Source organism: Scyliorhinus torazame, chromosome 10, assembly GCF_047496885.1.
Source record: "Scyliorhinus torazame isolate Kashiwa2021f chromosome 10, sScyTor2.1, whole genome shotgun sequence".
Taxonomy (NCBI): Eukaryota; Metazoa; Chordata; class Chondrichthyes; order Carcharhiniformes; family Scyliorhinidae; genus Scyliorhinus; species Scyliorhinus torazame.
The window spans coordinates 82,247,986-82,267,656 of NC_092716.1; the positions used below are offsets into that span (position 1 = coordinate 82,247,986).

Below are 19,671 nucleotides of genomic sequence, written 5' to 3' on the forward strand. Positions count from 1 at the left end.
GCGGCCGCTGACGCTCCCGCGCATGCGCCGGGAAATTGTCAGCGGCCGCTGACGCTCCCGCGCATGTGCCGCATTTCCGCACCAGCTGGCGGGGCAACAAACGCCATTTCCGCCAGCTGGCGGGGCGGAAATCCCTCCGGCGCCGGCCTAGCCCCGGCATTGAGGGGCTAGGCCGCCAAAGATGCGGAGCATTCCGCACCTTTGGGGCGGCGCGATGCCCGTCTGATTGGCGCTGATTTGGGTGCCAGTCGGCGGACATCGCGCCGTTGGGGGAGAATTTCGCCCAAGATGTTTAAATGTTATTTTTTGCTGTTAAAGTTAACATGTCAGAATCAAAGAAATTACAGAAGGAAGCCATTTGCCTATTATGTCTGTCCCAGTGCCAGCTCTATATCATGAATATCTACATTAATCCAATTTTACCCATCTCTACATGCTCTTTAATTGTGCTATTTTAGTAGTTGGGGTTAATATTATACTAAAATCTTTCTGTCAGGAATCCATATTATTTGCTTATATTAGTTACCTAAGCAATTCAAACTCACCTTCTCATGGAACAGAACTGATTTAATATTGTCAAACACATTAAGCAAATGAGCTTGTATGGTATGGGAGTCAGAGGCTTGGCCCAGAATTTCCAGCAAAGTAGGATCTGATACAAAGAAGAACCTTGGAAATATCAGCCGCTTGTTTTCCAAATAACTGAAAGTTAATTGCAGCAGGAGAGAAAGTGAAAAATATTTCAATAAAATTAAGTCTTGGTCTTCGCACGTTCAACTATCCCTTAGTGGGAAATAACAAGTAAATAATTTGCATGACAGTAACAAGAAAAAAAACAGTAATCCAATTCAGACAAGAGTAAACCTTCTTATGAAGTTCCATGTAGTCCTGTACCTTGTACAACTGCAATCTCCTAAAACCCATCTATGCTTCAAAAATGGTTCTGCTCTGTGATCTTGGTCCCTTCCTGCAGATCTACACCATTTGTGGAGGTTCAACAAGGATTGCAGGGATGTAATATTCACAAGTCCATTGTTGCTCCTTACAGCACAGAGTTGATGCAAAAATCACGCTCGTCACTTTGATGGCTGGGACATTCCCTATTGTTAATTGTGGGCTGCAAGATGTGGGTTGCAAGATCACTACCCAAGATGATAGGCTATCAATGATAATTTACTTTCCAACATTGCCATGAATGGTGGTCCCAAAATCCGTAGCACAGCGATAGAGTCAACAAAGCAATCCATCCACAAAGGCATTTCGATTCACTCACTGGCTTTCATGTACCTTCTCACTCATTGTGGAAGGTCTGATGAGCAAGAAACAAAATTCCTTGGTGCAGCTGCACCTGCAGTTTTTTCCTGCAATGCAATATATTGACAGGACAAACCCACAGCACCGCAACGTCCAGAAATTATTGCAAAACCAATTCAGCATTGATTTGCAGATCACAATTACTTTTTGTTGACTTGCTGTTTAGTAGAGTAACTTGTGTGGTCACGAACAGGCAGAGGTCTGACTACTTCCATCTTTATAGAGGGACGAGGCAGGGGTGTCCCCTGTCTCCGTTACTGTTTGCATTGGCAATTGAGCCCCTGGCCATAGCACTGAGGGGCTCCAGGAAGTGGAGGGGAGTACTCAGGGGAGGAGAAGAACACCGGGTATCATTGTATGCAGATGATTTATTGCTGTATGTTGCGGACCCAGTGGAGGGGATGCCTGAGATAATGCAGACACTCAGGGAGTTTGGGGAATTCTCGGGGTACAAATTGAATATGGGGAAGAGTGAGTTGTTTGTGGTGCATCCGGGGGAGCAGAGCAGGGGAATAGATGATTTACCGCTGAGGAAGGTAACAAGAGATTTCCAGTACTTAGGGATTCAGATAGCCAGGAGTTGGGGAACCTTACGTAGGCTTAATCTAACACGATTGGTGGAACAGGTGGAGGAGGATTTTAAGAGATGGGACATGGTGCCCCTGTCACTGGTGGGTAGGGTGCAGGCGGTCAAAATGGTAGTCCTCCCGAGATTCCTTTTTGTGTTTCAGTGCCTCCCGGTGATGGTCACGAAGGCTTTTTTCAAGAAAATCGAGAAAAGTGTCATGAGTTTTGTGTGGGCTGGGAAGACCCCGAGAGTGAGGAGGGGTTTTTTGCAGCGTAGCAGGGATAGGGGGGGACTGGCACTACCGAGCTTAAGTGAGTACTACTGGGCCACCAATATCTCAATGGTGTGTAAGTGGATGGGAGAAGGGGAGGGAGCGGCGTGGAAGAGATTGGAGATGGCGTCCTGCAAAGGAACCAGCCTACAAGCACTGGCGACGGCGCCGTTGCCGTTCTCCCCGAAGAAATACACCACAAGTCCAGTGGTGGTGGCAACACTGAAAATTTGGGGGCAGTGGAGACGGCATAGGGGAAGGACTGGAGCCTCGGTGCGGTCCCCGATAAGAAATAATCATAGGTTTGTCCCGGGGAGAATAGATGGGGATTTGGAGCATGGCAGAGAGCTGGGATTGTGCAACTGAGAGATCTGTTCTTAGACGGGACGTTTGCGAGTCTGGGAGCGCTGACGGAAAAATATGGGTTGCCCCAAGGGAATGCATTTCGGTACATGCAACTGAGGGCTTTTGCGAGGCAACAGGTGAGGGAATTCCCGCAGCTCCCGACGCAGGAGATTCAAGATAGAGTGATCTCAGGGACATGGGTGGGGGATGCTAGGGTGTCGGATATATACAGGGAAATGAGGGCCGAGGGGGAGATCATGGTGGATGAGCTGAAGGGAAAATGGGAAGAAGAGCTGGGAGAAGAGATTGAAGAGGGACTGTGGGCAGATGCCCTACGTAGGGTAAACTCTTCGTCCTCGTGCGCCAGGCTAAGCCTGATACAATTCAAGGTTTTGCACAGGGCGCAATAGACCGGAGCAAGGCTCAGTAAATTTTTGGGGATAGAGGATAGGTGTGGGAGATGCGTGAGAGGCCCAGCAAACCACACCCACATGTTTTGGTCATGCCCGGCACTGCAGGGGTTCTGGGTGGGGGTGGCAAATGTGCTTTCGAAGGTGGTGGGGGTCCGGGTCGAGCCAAGCTGGGGGTTGGCTATATTTGGGGTTGCAGAAGAGCCGGGAGTGCAGGAGGCGAGAGAGGCTGATGTTTTGGCCTTTGCGTCCCTAGTATCCCGGCGAAGGATATTGCTTATGTGGAAGGAAGCCAAACCCCCGGGCGTGGAGACCTGGATAAACGACATGGCAGGGTTTATAAAACTAGAACGGATAAAGTTTGTATTAAGGGGTTCGGCTCAAGGGTTTACCAGGCGGTGGCAACCGTTCATTAACTACCTCGCAGAACGATAAAGGAAATGGGAAGGTAACAGCAGCAACCCGGGGGGGGGGGGGGGGGGCTCGGGTGGGTCCACAGGGGTGTTTTTGTATAGATATTTGTACTTGGCTATGTATATTGACTGTTTGATTATATTATCTGGGAGAGTTATTATTTTTGTTATGGCAGTTGCCATTTAGTTTATATATTATTTATTTATTTGTTAAAAACGGTCACTGTTATTTATATTGTTTTATTGTTGTAAAAAGGGAAAAACCTTTGTATTGTTTTGTTTGGCCGAAAAATTTGAATAAAATATATTTTTTTAAAAAGTAGAGTAATTTGTATATAAATTGGAGATGATATATTCATGCCGCACCACATTGTGCCAGCCATGTCAGGTAAAAGGCAGTGATCACGTAACTCAGGCATATGACCACAGTGAGTGAGGAAAATAAGAGAGAGTCTCCAGGAACACCTTTTTATGTCCCACCACATTCAGCATTGTTTGGCACAGGCCTGAGATGAGATCATATGGGTGAGGGCCAGGAAATACAGAATCATACAGCAGAGAACTAGGCCTTTTGATCGACCTTGCCTGTTTTGGTTCTTTGAAAGAGCTATACAAGGGCCAATAATAGAAGGAAGATGGAAAAGGGCAGAGGATGGAAAAAATTATCACTCGCTTGAACAACTGGAACAGGGTGTTATACCTCTGTTCTTGATAGTCTAGCTACTCATCTTAATAGGCTGAAAATCCCAACCTAAATATCTCAATAGTTTTTCAACAAAATAATAAATACATAAGCTCAAAATTAAGACTTATATTGACAGTTATATCATTTACCCAGTTAATGATTTCTGACACATTTCCAGTTGTTCCAAAAGGTGTGGTAACAGCTGGACCATAGCCTCGTCTCCTGTGCAGCATTGAACCACATTAAGGATTTCATGGGCACGGCTCATTATCTTCATCCAAGACTTGTCTATGTTGGCAAATCTCTTTGCTTCCTGTTGCGACACAGTAGACTTGGTGGATTTATATTTGCAATTTTGTACAGATTGACATTTCAAGATTGAAAACCACCATGTGTGATTTTGTTCCTTGTACTACTTTTAACTTTGTAATCCCTTCAAACATATTACATATTACACTTACATATTTTTACTTCTTATTTTTCTTTCTGCTTTGAATTGTTGGTTCCCGCCGCAAAACTGGCGTCACCCGCGCATGCGTGGTTGCCGTCCTCTCCGAGTCCGCCCGCAGGAAGATGGCGGACGGATCTTGCGGGGCTGCGGAAGGAAGGAGGTCCTCCTTCAGAGAATACGGCCCAACGATCGGTGGGCACCGATCGTGGGCCACCCCACATTTGAGGTACCCCCCGGTGCAGGATCCCCCCTCCCCCCCCACAGGCCGCCCCCCCCAGCGTTCCCGTGCTGTTCCCGACGGCAGCGACCAGGTGTGGACGGCGCCGGGGGGAACCCGCCGTTTTGGGCTGGCCGCTCGGCCCATCCGGGCCTGAGAATAACAGGGGTGCCGGAGAATCGCTAGTTTGGGTGTCTCAGGCGATTCTCCGGCCTGCGGCCCGCGGAACTCGACGGGGCTGTTCCCGCCGCTTGGGAGAATCGCAGGAGGGCGTCAGACCGGCATCGCGGGAAATTTTGGCGGCCCAGGCGATTCTCCCAACCGGCGCGGGAGTGGAGAATCGCGCCCGCAAACACTGGGTGGAGGCCTTTGTGGAGGAGTCAGTAAGGAGGAGAGATGTCATCTATCCAGAGGGGGCTAGGAGGTTCTCAAACATACGCTCAGAGAACAGAGAGGCATGATGGTCAAGCCTCGAGAAACTGAATGCAATGCTGCAAGAAATTCAATGATCACGCTTGAATGATCAAGGTCCGTGGCTGAGTCTTCAAGTGCCATCACCTGCCAACTACACCATAAGCCTTATATGCTGCTCAATCACCTGCCAACAGTCTCTATCAATCAGTCATCATTATTGACATTCATATGCTTCTCCGCAGGCCCACACAGCACAGCTGCAGGCCTCACATCTCACAGCATGCACACACGGCTAGCTATTCAAGCATGATAGCGACATCACCCAAACAGACAGCAGAACATGCCTTGGCACGCTTCCTTGTCTCTTACAGGATTAGCTTGCACACAACAGGATGCAGCAGAAGCTAACTGGAGGAAGACAGGCCCTAAACTTCATGGAGGAGACGGTGATGGCCATTACTGTGTTGCCATTTGCTGAGGTTGTGACGAGCGCTGTGCGTGAAATCAATAATAATAATAAGAATCTTTATTGTCCCAGATAGGCTTACATTAACACTGCAATGAAGTTACTGTGAAAATCCCCTAGTCGCCACACTCCAAGCGCTTGTTCGGGTACACTGAGGGAGAATTCAGAATGTCCAATTCACCTAACAAGTACGTCTTTCGGGACTTGTGGGAGGAAACCGGAGCATTCGGAGGAAACCCACGCAGACACTGGGAAGAACGTGCAGACTCTGCACAGACAGTGACCCAAGTAGGAATCGAACCTGGGACCCAGCCGTTGTGAAGCAACAGTGCTAACTACTGTGCTGCTGTGATAGCCTCCTTCTCACATTCATCCCACATTCCGTTTTGATTTAAAGCCTGTAGATGGTGGAAGCATGCAACTTCCCTCCATCTCCATCCCAAACCACCACCACTCACCAAACCACAACTTTTCTCCGTTCAAGTATAATGACACTTGGCAGTGGAGGAACTGCTATAAGACAGTGATACTAAAAATGTACCAACCTTTGATTTAACACTCATTGCTGCCAATTCAGATGTTAACACTGGGCGTAATTTAGAGAATGCCCAGGAAGGTGCAACTTGCATGAGACGATACCCTTGCTAGGTAAGATCCAAATTAACATGTTTTATGAGCCATTAGGCTCATTTAAATATGCTGCTGCCCAATTCTCCTGAGGCCTGAGAACGAATGCCCGCGCCTGGTAAACCTCGCCATGACGCCAATTAGCACTGGCCCGCACAAATGTGGACCAGGCGTAACAGCACATGCAGGGATCTCCCTGGCCATCGGAGGCCCCCGGGTGGTTCACTGGCACTCCTGCTGGCACCCGGGCACCTTGGCACTGCCAACCTTGGCACTGCACCTGGGCACCTTGGCAATGCCACCAGGGCACCCTGGCAGTGCCACCCTGTCGTTGTCAGTGTGTTAGGTGGCATTGCCAAGGTGCCCATGTGCCAGGTTGCCCATGCCAGGGATTGGGCCTGGAGATGCCCTGCCATTAAGAGGTGGGGTGAGCTCGAGAACCCCCTAAGAGGGAGGCTGGGGCATTAGGGGGGTCTGGAGGCCACGGTGGGGTGTCCGAGGGGGATCGAAAGATCGGGACAGCATTAAAAAATGGCATCCGATTTCTTCCTGCACTGATGAACTGAGCTCATCAATGCAGGAAGTGAGGTAAGTGCGGCCTTGATGGGGCGTTCCCGACTGAGGCCAGAAAAAAACAACTGAGTCCTGTTTGACAGCGGGGCTTTTCTCAGCGCTGCAGGCACTGAGGAAGACCCCGCTATATAAACCCAAAACGGGACACTGTTTTTTGCACGTTAAATCGTGCCCCACGTATTCCCTCTAATTGATTCCCTTGAAATTCTGCACCTTGTGCTTGCCACTTTCTTGCTCAAAGCAACTCAATGTTGGCAGCGAGGAGAGCAGTGACTTGAATATGTGCGACTTAGTGGGAGTAAGCATTAATGCGCCACACAGGTTGTCACCGTGAGCCCATTCCCTCAGTTGTTTCTGTGAGGTCATTTGATCTCCCTTCTGGGGATGAAGTCCCCATGCCGGCGGGAGAACCGGCGCCAACCACTCCGGCGTCAACAGCCCCCGAAAGTGCAGAATTCTCCGCACATTCGGGGGCTAGGTGGACGGCGGAGTTTGCGCATGTGCCAAAGGGCAGCCGTGATCTTGCACATGCACGGAACCCCCGGCGTGGTTCCGCGCATGTGCAGACCGGCCGGCGTATTTTGGTGCATGCGCGGGGGTTTCTCTTCTCTGCGCCGGCCTTAGTGGAGCCCGACAGGGGCCGGCGCAGAAGAAAGGAGAGCCCCCATGGATCAAGCCCGCCCGCAAATCGGTGTGCCCCGATCGCAGTCCAGGCCACCATTGGCCCCCCCCCGGGGTAGGATTCCCCCGCGCCCCCCCGACGACCGCCCCCACCGACTTACCTGCCAGGTCCCGCCGGTACGTGAGTTGAGTGATTCACGCCGGCGGGACTGGTCAAAAACGGGTGGCCGCTCGGCCCATCGGGGCCCGGAGAATTGCCGGGGGGGGGGCCGCTGCCAACGGCCCACGGCCGGCGTGGCGTGAATCCCACCCCCGCCCGAAAAACGGCACTGGAGAATACGGCAGCCGGCGCGGGGCGGCGGGACGGGATTCGCGCCGCCCCCCGGCGGTTCTCCGACCTGGAGGGGGGCCGGAGATTCCCGCCCCAAGTGTCACGTATTTTCCCATCAATCCACAACTTTGGTACTTTGATCATATATTTCCATGAGGAAATTTTATTTTAAATGCATTGTAGCTGACCTTTGGAAGCTGCTTGGCAATGTCTCCACCCACAAAAACTGCTTCCAGATATATCCATAGGTTTTGTACAATCAGCCAGCTCTCGATGATATCTGTGGTGGAGGACAGGTTGTGTACCCATTTTTGAATAAGTGCTTTAAATGGAACATTGTACCTGAGAGAGTAAAATAGGCATGTCAAATAAGCTCACTTTGAAAAGCAGGAGGAATTTACTGTTTTTGCTGTTTTGGATATGGAGTTGAATTTTACTTTGGAATTGCTAATGTAAATTCAATGCATTGTCGTGTGAATGATGTTGTCAATAACCTTGACATTTTCACAACTCTTCAGATGATGTATGTCTTGTATCCATTTGTCTCTGAATATATTTATTTCAGCAAATGCTGATAACATTCAGGATACTTGATCTAGGTTTTAGAACTGCTGAATTTATCAGTGTGAAAGAACTAATTTAGCACGCTGCATTTAAAAACTAAAGGGTAATGATGCTCATGATATAACAACCTTTATACTCATTTAATACCCTAATATGGCAAAACTTCTCATAATGAATTACAGTCTACTCCCCTTAATTCAATGCTGCTTTAATCAAATTATCCAGTCATTCAAAATTGTTAAGGCACAGAATGTAAATTCAGATTAAAGGGATGGTATTGTTTTGCAGTGATCTTTTGAACAGGATACTGATGATACTCACTTTCTAATAGAATAAATTGTCAAAGTTCGGTTCATATATATCTGAGCTTCAGAATTACCGCTGGAGAATTTAAAGCTGGGCCACAGTCTCAGAATAAAAGGTTGCCCACTTAGCACTGAGATTAGGAGAAATGTATTCAACTCAAAGGGTTGTGGATCTTAGGAGTTCTCTATCCGAGAGGGCTGGGGCGCTTAGAGATTGAATATATTCAAGGTTGAGATTGATAGATATTTGGATATTATGGGGATTGAGGAAGAAAGGGATAATGTGGGATGGAGAGGTTGAGGTAGAGAATTAACCATGATCGTATTAAATAATGATGCAGGCTTGAAAGGCCAAATGGTCTATTCTGGATTGTGTTGTTTATGTTTCTATGTTAATAAGTTCTTTTAATAATGTTCGAACATTTCAGGCACAATCCTAACACTTTTAAGATCCTGTGCAATCTTTTACAGTTTCTTTGTACAGACTATTTGCTGATGATCCATACAAAGAACAAAGACCAATACAGCACAGGAACAGGCCCTTCGGCCCTCCAAGCCTGTACCGGTTATTATATAATATAGTATAACAGTAATCTTTAGGCATACATTAACACTGTAATAAAGTTACTGTGAAAAGTCCCTAGTCGCCACACTCCGGCGCTTGTTCGGGTAAACGGAGGGAGAATTCAGAATATCTAAATTACCCAACAGCACGTCTTTCGGGACTGTGGGAGGAAACCGGAGCACCCAGCGGAATCCCACGCAGACACGGGGATAACGTGCAGACTCCGCACAGACAGTGGCCCAAGCCGGAATCGAACCTGGGACCTGGCGCTGTGAAGCACTAGTCTTAACCACTGTGCTACTGTGCTGCCCAAAACCCTCAGCACTTCCGAGTGCCGTATCCCTCTAAAGAAGAAAAAATACCATTTCATTCTACAATTGAATTAAACTCTCTCCAACCTCAATTTGAAATTGAGACTATTTGTGCCATCCTTCTATTCCAAATCAGACGTTTGTCATGATATGCAAACATGCAACCAATGAACACTCAGAATAGGACACAACCAATGGGCAGTCAGGACACTCAGAGGTGGCATCAGCACAAGGGGACATGACATAAACACTATAAAAGGGATGAGGCACTTACACCCTGCCTCTTTCCACAGACAGACATCTAGAGAGTTAGACAGGGTTGATCAGCAGCATCACATCCCAGCACGTGGCTTAGAGCAAGCTGGTACAGTTAGACTGAGTTACTACAGTTAGATTAGCAGAGAGTCAAACTCATGTGAGAACTGTGTTAATAGTTCAATAAACATGTTGAACTCATTTCAGAGTCTGGAGCATCCTTTAGTTAAGACTGCATCAAGTAGCAGCCTGTGTTATCCGAAGCAGCATAACACAACATGATACCAGGTGTGACTGTTCAATCTATTTAGTTCAACTCGGCAAGATCCGTGACAACCAGCTACTGAATACAGGCACAATGGACAAGATTCAGGCTCCTCATCAGCTCAGGACCACCGGCAATCTTAGTGCCAACTGGCTCTCATTCAAGCAGAAATTTCAACTATACGTGGAAGCATCCGACCTCAATGGCGCAACCGATGCTCGGAAGATAGCTCTTCTACTCACCACTGTGGGTGTCCATGCGATAGAGATCTTCAACTCCTTTCACTTTCCGAAGGGCAGGACAAAACGAAATGCCAAACCATCCTGGACAAATTCGACAGCCACTGCGAGGTGGACACCACCAAAATCTTCAAGCGCTACATCTTCAAGCAGAGGATGCAAGGTAAAGACGAATCCTTCAACTCCTATCTAACTAACCTTAGACTGCTAGCGCAATCCTGCAACTTCGGTGATATCATTGACTCTATGATCAGAGACCAAATTGTTTTTGGAGTCCACTCTGATCCTCTGCGAGAGTAATTGTGGAAAATCAAGCACATGACCCTGCCAGTCGCGATTGAAACATGTACTGTGCATGAGCACTCTAAAAATCGCTATTCACAGTACAAAATGGCAGAAAGTGAAAAACAAGCCTCCCACGAGGTGGAGAGTGTTCAGGCCATCTCCCGGATGCAGCGCCTCCACATTGACAAAAGCGGCCATTTTGCACGCTCTTCCCGGGGCCCGACGCATGTGCAATGCAATCAGGAACACGAAGCGGCTGAAAACCGCACTGCGCAGGTGCATACGTCCGAGAACCGCACCGTGCATGCGCAACGACGCACTGAACGTCATGACGTGTTCACACTGCGGCACCGCCCATTTAAAAAAAAATAGCCCTGCAAGAGGCAAGCGCTGTTTAAACTGTGTGAAACCAAACCACAGTGCAGTCCTGTGCAAATCTGCACCACCAGTCAGGAGCCAGAGCTCCCAATTCCGACAGCGACGCATCAGAAGTGTGCAACACCGAATGCATGACTCTGATCCAGGCAGTGCGACGGATCCAGATGATGAATACCTGGACAACACTTACCGAGTGGGCATTATTACGAAGTGCGAATATGCCACACTGGACACATCGCGAGTCCAATCAATCCTGGCCATGGATTCCGAGGACGAATGGCATGCAGTGATGAAGGTCAACCACTGCCGATCCAGTTCAAACTGGACATAGGTGCCTCCGCCAACCTGATTTCGCAGGTGGACTTCAAGAGAATCAAGAAGCCGCCCACAATCCTTCCAGCTGCCTGCAAACTTCTGGACTACAATGGAAACACAATCAAGGCACTGGGGTCCTGCCATCTGCAGGTGTCTAGCCGCCACACACAAGCAAGCTTACGCTTTGAGATTGTTAAACCAGACAGGGCATCCCTGCTAGGTGCGCACGCCTGCAAGCAACTGAACCTCAGTCAAAGTGTCTACACCACGACGCCGTCCCATTCGGATCTTCAGGCCAGCATCGACGACATCCTAACCCAGTACCCAGATGTATTTAGCGGGATGGGCACGTTGCCGTACGAGTACAAGATTCTACTGCGGCCTGATGCCAAGCCAGTAGTCCCTGCTCCACTGAGAGAGCGCCTGAAGGCAGAGCTCACGTGTCTACAACAAAAGGCATCATCTCCAAGGTCACTGAACCAACCGGCTGGGTCAGCTCGATGGTGTGCGTAAAGAAGCCTTCGGGGGACCTACGCATCTGCATTGACCCCAAGGATCTAAACAAAAACATTATGCAGGAACATCATTACCCCATCCCGAAGAGGGAAGAAATCACGAGTGAGATGGCACACGCGCGCTTCTTCACATAACTGGACGCATCCCAAGGATTTTGGCAAATCCAACTTGAAGAATCCAGCAGGAGGCTCTGCACCTTCAACACGCCTTTTGGCAGATTCTGCTACAACCGAATGCCATTTGGCATCATCTCGGCACCAGAGATTTTCCATCGCATCATGGAACAGATGATGGAGGGAATAGAAGGGGTTTGTGTCTACGTTGACGATATCATAATCTGATCCACCACCCCAGAGGAACATGTGTCGCGACTCAAGAAAGTATTCCGATGCATACATGAACATGGCCTCAAGCTAAACAGGTACAAAGGCTGTTTTGGGACATCCACGCTGAAGTTCCTGGGTGATCAGATTTCGCAACACGGTGTGCGCCCGGACACAGACAAAATTAAAGCCATCGAGGCAATGAAAGTCCCCGAGGACAAGAAGGCAGTACTGCACTTCCTGGGAATGGTCAATTTCCTTGGCAAGTTCATCCCGAATTTGGCCACACACACCAGGACCTTATGTAACCTGGTGAACAAATCAACTGCCTTTGAGTGGAAGGTGGAGCACTGAACAGAGTGGCTGGAGCTGAAAGCCAAGCTCACCACTGCACCCGTCCTTGCATTCTTTGACCCAGACTGAGAGACCAAGATATCCACAGATGCAAGTCAGGATGGCATTGGGGCGGTGTTGCTTCAAAGATACGACACGTCATCCTGGGTACCAGTAGCATACGCGTCGCGGGCAATGACACCCACTGAGACCAGATAAGCGCAGATTGAGAAGGAATGTTTAGGTCTTCTCACCGGCATCCTCAAATTTCATGATTATGTCTATGGCTTGCCAACATTTACTGTTGAGACGGATCATAGGTCTCTGGTCCACATCATCCAAAAGGACCTGAACGACTTGACGCCTCGTTTGCAGAGAATTCTGTTGAAACTCTGGAGGTATGATTTCAATTTGGTGTACACACCTGGCAAGGAACTCATCATCGCCAATGCATTGTCCCACTCCATCAACTCACCCAGTGAACCACTGGAGATCATCCAGCACGTTGAATTGCAGGTACAATTGTGTGCAAGCACTCTCCCGGCAACAGATGAGAAGATCGTTCTCATCCGAGAAGAGACGGCCAGAGACCCCCTGTTGCAGTGAGTCATCCAAAACCTCAGCAATGGCTGGCAGAAAGGGCAATGCCCTCAATTCTACAACGTCAAGGACGACCTGACGATGATCGATGGCATCCTGCTCAAGCTGGACATAGATGAAGGTAGAGCAGTAGATGTCGTATACATGGATTTTAGTAAGGCATTTGATAAGGTTCCCCATGGTTGGCTCATGAAGAAAGTAAGGAGGTGTGGGATAGAGGGAAATTTGGCCAATTAGATAAGTAACTGGCTATCACATAGAAGACAGAGGGTGGTGGTGGATGGAAAATTTTCAGACTGGAGACCAGTTACCAGCGGTGTACCACAGGGATCAGTGCTGGGTCCTCTGCTATTTGTGATTTTTAGCAATGACTTGGAGGAGGGGGCTGAAGGCTGGGTCAGTAAATTTGCTGATGACACCAAGATTGGTGGAGTAGTGGATGAGGTGGAGGGCTGTTGTAGTCTGCAAAAAGACATTGATAGGATGCAGAGCTGGGCCGAAAAATGGCAGATGGAGTTTAACTCTGATAAGTGCGAGGTGATTCATTTTGGTAGACAAAATTTGAATGCGGATTACAGGGTCAACGGCAGGGTTCTGAGGAATGTGGAGGACAGAGAGATCTTGGGGTTCATGTCCACAGATCTCTGAAGGTTGCCACTCAAGTGGATAGAGCCGTGAAGAAGGCCTATAGTGTGTTAGCGTTTATTAACAGGGGGCTTGAGTTTATGAGCCGCGGGGTTATGCTGCAACTGTACATGACCCTGGTGAGACCACATTTGGAGTATTGTGTGCAGTTCTGGTCACCTTATTATAGGAAGGATGTGGAAGCATTGGAAAGGGTGCAAAGGAGATTTACCAGGATGCTGCCTGGTTTGCAGGATAGGTCTTATGAGGAAAGGTTGAGGGAGCTAGAGCTTTTCTCTTTGGAGCGGAGGAGGATGAGAGGCGACTTAATAGAGGTTTATATGATAATGAGGGGGATAGATAAAGTGGACGTTCAGAGACTATTTCCTCAGGTGGATGTAGCTGTTACAAGGGGGCATAACTATAAGTTTCAGGGTGGGAGATATAGGAGGGATGTCCGAGGTAGGTTCTTTACTCAGAGAGTGGTTAGGGTGTGGAATGGACTGCCTGCTGTGATAGTGGATTCGGACACTTTAGGAACTTTCAAGCGGTTATTGGATAGGCACATGGAACACACCAGAATGACAGGGAGTGGGATAGCTTGAACTTGGTTTCGGACAATGCTTGGCACAACATCGAGGGCCGAAGGGCCTGTTCTGTGCTGTACTGTTCTATGTTCAACCTGCCTCTTTCCACAGACAGACATCTAGAGAGTTAGACAGGGTTGATCAGCAGCATCACACCCCAGCACGTGGCTTCGAGCAAGCTGGTACAGTTAGACTGAGTTACTACAGTTAGATTAGCAGACAGTCAAACTCATTTGAGAACTGTGTTACTAGTTCAATAAACATGTTGAACTCATTTCAGAGTCTGGAGCATCCTTTAGTTAAGACTGCATCAAGTAGCAGCCTGTGTTATCAGAAGCAGCAGAACACAACACCTTTCTCAAAACTGTGGAGCCATTCAGCTTCCTCAATCTTCCTTACCTTGGATAACCTGTAGGTTTTTAAGTTAGAAACTTTGAATCCTTTGAACACCAAATCAGGATTTATTTAATTTTCCCTTATACGCTTATCAGTTTTTGCCAGTTACTTGCACCCTGAACCCTGACCATAGCCTAGTCTCCTGCATTTATTTTTAAATTATGATGGTAAAATTAAATATTTAAAACAGCTTTCAGATCAAACCATCTGGTGAGTGTTTGTGTCAGCCAATTATTTGATGTCCACAAATCCACCACCTATTGTCTAACGGAAGATTATACTGGTGACATCTTCCATTACATTTAAGGGGCTTGTCCTTAAGTTGCAATTTGGACTTGTACATCTCACTCCCAACATATATGATTCCCAGAATAGATGCTCTAATTGTGGTAAGTTTTGAAAGTAACATTGCAGTGTTCTCAAATTTGATTGAAATCAAATGGGACATATGCTTGGATCCACTGGAAGATTAAACCACCTTGGACAAGTGAATAACATACCAAAAACAAAATCCTCGCTTCCATCCATTTCTTTCATTATGGATGCTTTAGTTGGCTTTCTTTGACAACTGAGAAATAATGCACACACTGAGACCTTACCTATTGTTCAGCAGAGAACCAAGAATCATTAAGCTATCTTCAGCAAAAGTGATGATCTCAGAAGTGCTGTCACCACGGAGAAGGAGCTCACCACGTGTTTTGAAATTGGCAAATGTGAAGTATCGATTATCCCACTCCACAAAGACCTGCTTCAGCTTCTGTTCAATATCTTTTTCCTTTACAGCACTGATGCAAATATCCTAATGCCCAAACATGATAATCAGAATTCTGTTCTCAAATCTTTTACACATGTCTCAGATTAGTAGTGAAACTTGTTGCTTATAAGTGAATGCAGCAAGGACTAAGTAGGCGGGTTCTCCAATAATGGGGCTATGTCCCCACACCGGCGTGAAAACTGGCGCAAACCACTCTGGCGTCAACGGCCCCCGAAAGTGAGGAATTCTCCACTTTCTAGGGGGCTAGGTTGACGCCAGAGTGGTTCCCGCAGCTCCTGCCAGCGCCAAAGGGCCGACGCAAGTTTGCGCATGCGCGGAACGGGTGGCAAATTTCCACGGATGCGCAGAATGACAGCATATTTCCACGCATGCGCGGGGGTTCCCTTCTCCGCGCCGGCCCCCAGACAATATGGCAGAGCCCTAGAGGGGCCCGGCACGGAGGAAAGAAGGCCCCCACGGAACCAACCCGCCCGCCGATCGGTAGGCCCCGATCACGGGCCAGGCCACCATGGGGCCCCCCCCCCAGGGCCAGATCCCCCCGCGCCCCCCCTCCTCCAGGACGGCCCCCGCACACTTACCTGCCAGGTGTGTGAGGTGAGTAATCCACTCTGGCGGAACTGGGCAAAACTTGTCGGCCACTCGGCCCATCGGGGCCTGGGGAATCGCTGGGGGGGCTGCTGTCAACGGTCCCCGACCGGCGTGGCGGGAATCCCGCCAGCGCCCAAAAAACGGCACCGGAGAATAGGGAAGCCAGCGTCGGGGCAGCAGAGCGGGATTAGCGTCTCCCCCCAGGGATTCTCCGACCCGGCATAGGGTCGGCGAATCCCGGCCAGTATTTTGCTTCTTTGAAAAAGATTCAACAGATGAACGGACATCGCGCGACAATCACCAGGCAGGAATGTTCCCTTCCAGTCGGGGAACACTTCAGCAGTCAAGGGCATTCAGCCTCTGATCTCCGGGTAAGCGTTCTCCAAGGCGGCCTCCAGGCAACGCAGAATCGGCGAGCAGAAACTTATAGCCAAGTTCCGCACACATGAGTGCGGCCTCAACCGGGACCTGGGAGTCATGTCGCATTACATTCACCCCCCACCACCTGGCCTGCAAAATCCTACCAACTGTCCTGTCTTGACACAATTCACACCTCTTTAACCTGGAGTTACCCCATCTCTGGATCTGTAAAGATTTAATCACCTGCTAATGCTCGCATTCCAAGCATTGTCTGGCATCTTTGAATTTGTCTATATATATGTTTCTGGAACATACCCCTTCATTCACCTGAGGAAGGAGCAGCGCTCCGAAAGCTAGTGACATCGAAACAAACCTGTTGGACTTTAACCTGGTGTTGTAAAACTTCTTACTTGAAAAAGATTGTTAGATTAGATGGTGCGTTCTTCAAATGAAGTAAATAATTACAATAATCAATATCCAGTATAAAAAATAAAGAACTAATGGGAATCAGAAAGTGGAAAAGGGAAAGCTCAATGTATTAAGTACAGGGTGTGTGACATTTTGGGGTTTAAGGTTAGTTGAAGGAAGTGCATTTTGATTATATCTGTTACTCTGTACTTTCATCAGATTCCTGTAAAATGAAGAAACTCACGTCTAGTTTCATATCATTTGTCAGTCTCCTACCGAAATACTGGAAGAATATGAGCCTGAAATTAGCGTAAACAGTGCAAATGACATTAAATACAAACCAAGCTCTGTGATCTTCTGCACCAGTTTGCATTCCATCCCCAATCAACCACTTCCCCAGGATGAAATCTCTTGGGGGGTTTCCATGAATTGGTCTCACTTGCAAGTCTTCAAGGAGACTCTAAATATTAAGTTGGTTCTTGTGGATACAAGAAAACTAACAGGGAGGTTTAAAAAGCTTTTGTGTGTATTTTTCTAAATTGACTAATAAACTGACTATTGTACAATGAAGTTTGTTTTTTAAAAGAGTGAAATCTTATGGCATATCTCTATTGGTTCAGATTTATTTTAAAATATTAACGGTCCTTAGCCAGATCATAACAATAGTTAATACCATAAATCCTTATATCTCTACAAATCAAGACTCACCTCAATCTCCTCTTTGTACTTTAACAGTGGAGCTTCCATAATATTGGACAATTTAAATGTTTCACTGTCAACATCAAAGTCATGATCTGTGACTTGGGCAATGCGCTGCCAATGACGAGGCATCATGGCCTTGTTGGACATCATCTCGAACAGGGGACAGCTTTCGCTGAAGTCATCAATGGTCTGCTTTAAATCAAGGTAGGCTGGCCAGTCCTTCAAACCTCGAGGCAATTTACGGCATCTGAAATGCAGTTACTCCAATAATGGATTATGCTGTAATCTGCTCAAACACAAACCGCTTCTGACAGGGTGCAGTTAGAAACTAGGCTTTCAAATTTATTCATTAGTAAATTGTTGGTATGAAAGAAAAACAATGGATTTCTTTTCAGTTGTCCCTTTTCTGAAAACAGATTAGCAGCATATTTTCAATTGTCGATTATATTTTTGAGGCAGCGGGTTGGCTGGTTGGAGCGGCACAGTGGCTAGCACTGCTGCCTCACAGTGCCGTGGACTTGGGTTCAATTCCAGCCTTGGGTGACTGTGTGGAGTTTGTATGTTCTCCCCGTGTCTACTTGGGTTTCCTCCGGGTGCTATGGTTTCCTCCCACAGTCCAAAGATGTGCAGGTTAGGTGGATTGGCCATGATAAATTACGGGGATAGGGCAGGGATTTGGGGCGAGTAGGGTGCTGCTTCAGAGGGTCAGTGCAGACTCGATCGGTTGAATGGCCTCCTTCTGCACTGTAGGGATTCTATGATAACTAAATCCTGACACAAAGCTTTCTTAAGTAATTGGGACAATTGAAAATAATTATCCAAATCGTTCTGCATGTACCTAATCACAGAATAAAAATGAAGTCACAGATTTGTGTAAAGTCAGTTGATAGCTCAACAGAAAACATACAGCTCACCAACCTGTTTTGAAAATCCAGAAGCTCATTGTTTATCTTCTCTATGTTCACCTCAGACCAGAGAATGTCAAAGTAGCCATTCACTGTGTTGATAACATTATTATAGAGGCTATAAAGTTTCTGCAACAGGTTCAGCTCCTTCTTTATCTCCAACAACTGGGGGCATTGTGTGACTGGAAGTCCAAAGAGCTCCTCACCACTAGTGTAGGTGATGAATTTGCGATAGAGATCGTCAAAACGATTCTGCAATGATTTGACAGGATATCTTTGAATGAAACATGCAATTTGTATAGCTCAGAACACAACAAACCTTCCACAATTAGATTTTGTTTAGGAAACTAGCCTTGCAGATAATTATTATTTCCCTCAGAATATAATTGAAGGCAGATGCCAATAGTTAACAGCCCTTACAATGTAAAATTGTTAGTCCTTACATTTGGAAATATGATCCATCTCTTCTACGGAAATTAGATAACTGTTAAGATGAAAAAATATTTAATATTTTCAGTTGATATTTCGCAGTGGCTGATTTCACTTTTAAAACATATATTTCTTGTTCCTTTGATAGACATTAAAGGGTTACTCAGAATGATCGCTAGTAGTATGGGTTCTGTGCAGTTTTACTCCAATATTTGCAAGAATGATAGTAACACCAACCTCTTCATACACACAGGTCCAGCACCTTGCTTCAATTCAGATTCATTTAAACCCTTTGACAAATATCCAATTATCTGAATGAACCTACATGACTTGAATCCACTTCATAATTTATTTAATTAAATCTGCTTCTCTTTCACATCAGAAGCAATGACCAAAGTAGATACACAGAGGTGAACCGCTCTTGAGTTTTACTAAATTGATAATAATAATAATAATTGTAATCTTTATTAGTGTCACAAGTAGGCTTACACTGCAATGAAGTTACTGTGAAAATCCCCTAGTCGCCACACTCCAGTACCTGTCCGGGTACATTGAGGGAGAATTAAGAATGTCCAATTCACCTAACAAGCATGTCTTTCAGGACATGTCGGAGGAAACCTGAGCACCCGGAGGAAACCCACGCAGACATGGAGAGAACGTGCAGACTCTGCACAGACAGTGACCCAAGCCGGGAATCGATCCCGGGTCCCTGGCACTGTGAAGTGCACCACTTTAAACAAATGCTGGGTGTATAAAACATATATAAGCAAACAAATGCAACATTATACTAATTAAGTGACTCACTATCCATTGAGGAGTGTGACAGGATTCATTCTCAGAAGGGATATATGTTTTTTTAAACCCATGAATAAAACTGTTGATTTCAAAATGACATCTTCCCAAAATGTTGTTTATGTTATAAATAACAAGCTTATTG

At 47.1% G+C, this 19,671-nt stretch overlaps 1 protein-coding gene across 1 annotated transcript in view; it reads right to left on the minus strand.

The window, feature by feature from the left end:
- LOC140430228 (dynein axonemal heavy chain 5-like) overlaps positions 1-19,671 on the minus strand; it is a 502,949-nt gene that overhangs the window by 296,697 nt on the left and 186,581 nt on the right. Inside the window, exons 27-32 of the mRNA XM_072517658.1 lie at positions 18,319-18,557; positions 17,407-17,647; positions 15,167-15,366; positions 7,895-8,048; positions 4,156-4,319; positions 546-702 (exon numbers count right to left, since the gene is read on the minus strand). Coding sequence (XP_072373759.1) covers positions 546-702; positions 4,156-4,319; positions 7,895-8,048; positions 15,167-15,366; positions 17,407-17,647; positions 18,319-18,557 — 1,155 coding nt within the window. The remainder of the gene's footprint in view (positions 1-545; positions 703-4,155; positions 4,320-7,894; positions 8,049-15,166; positions 15,367-17,406; positions 17,648-18,318; positions 18,558-19,671) is intronic.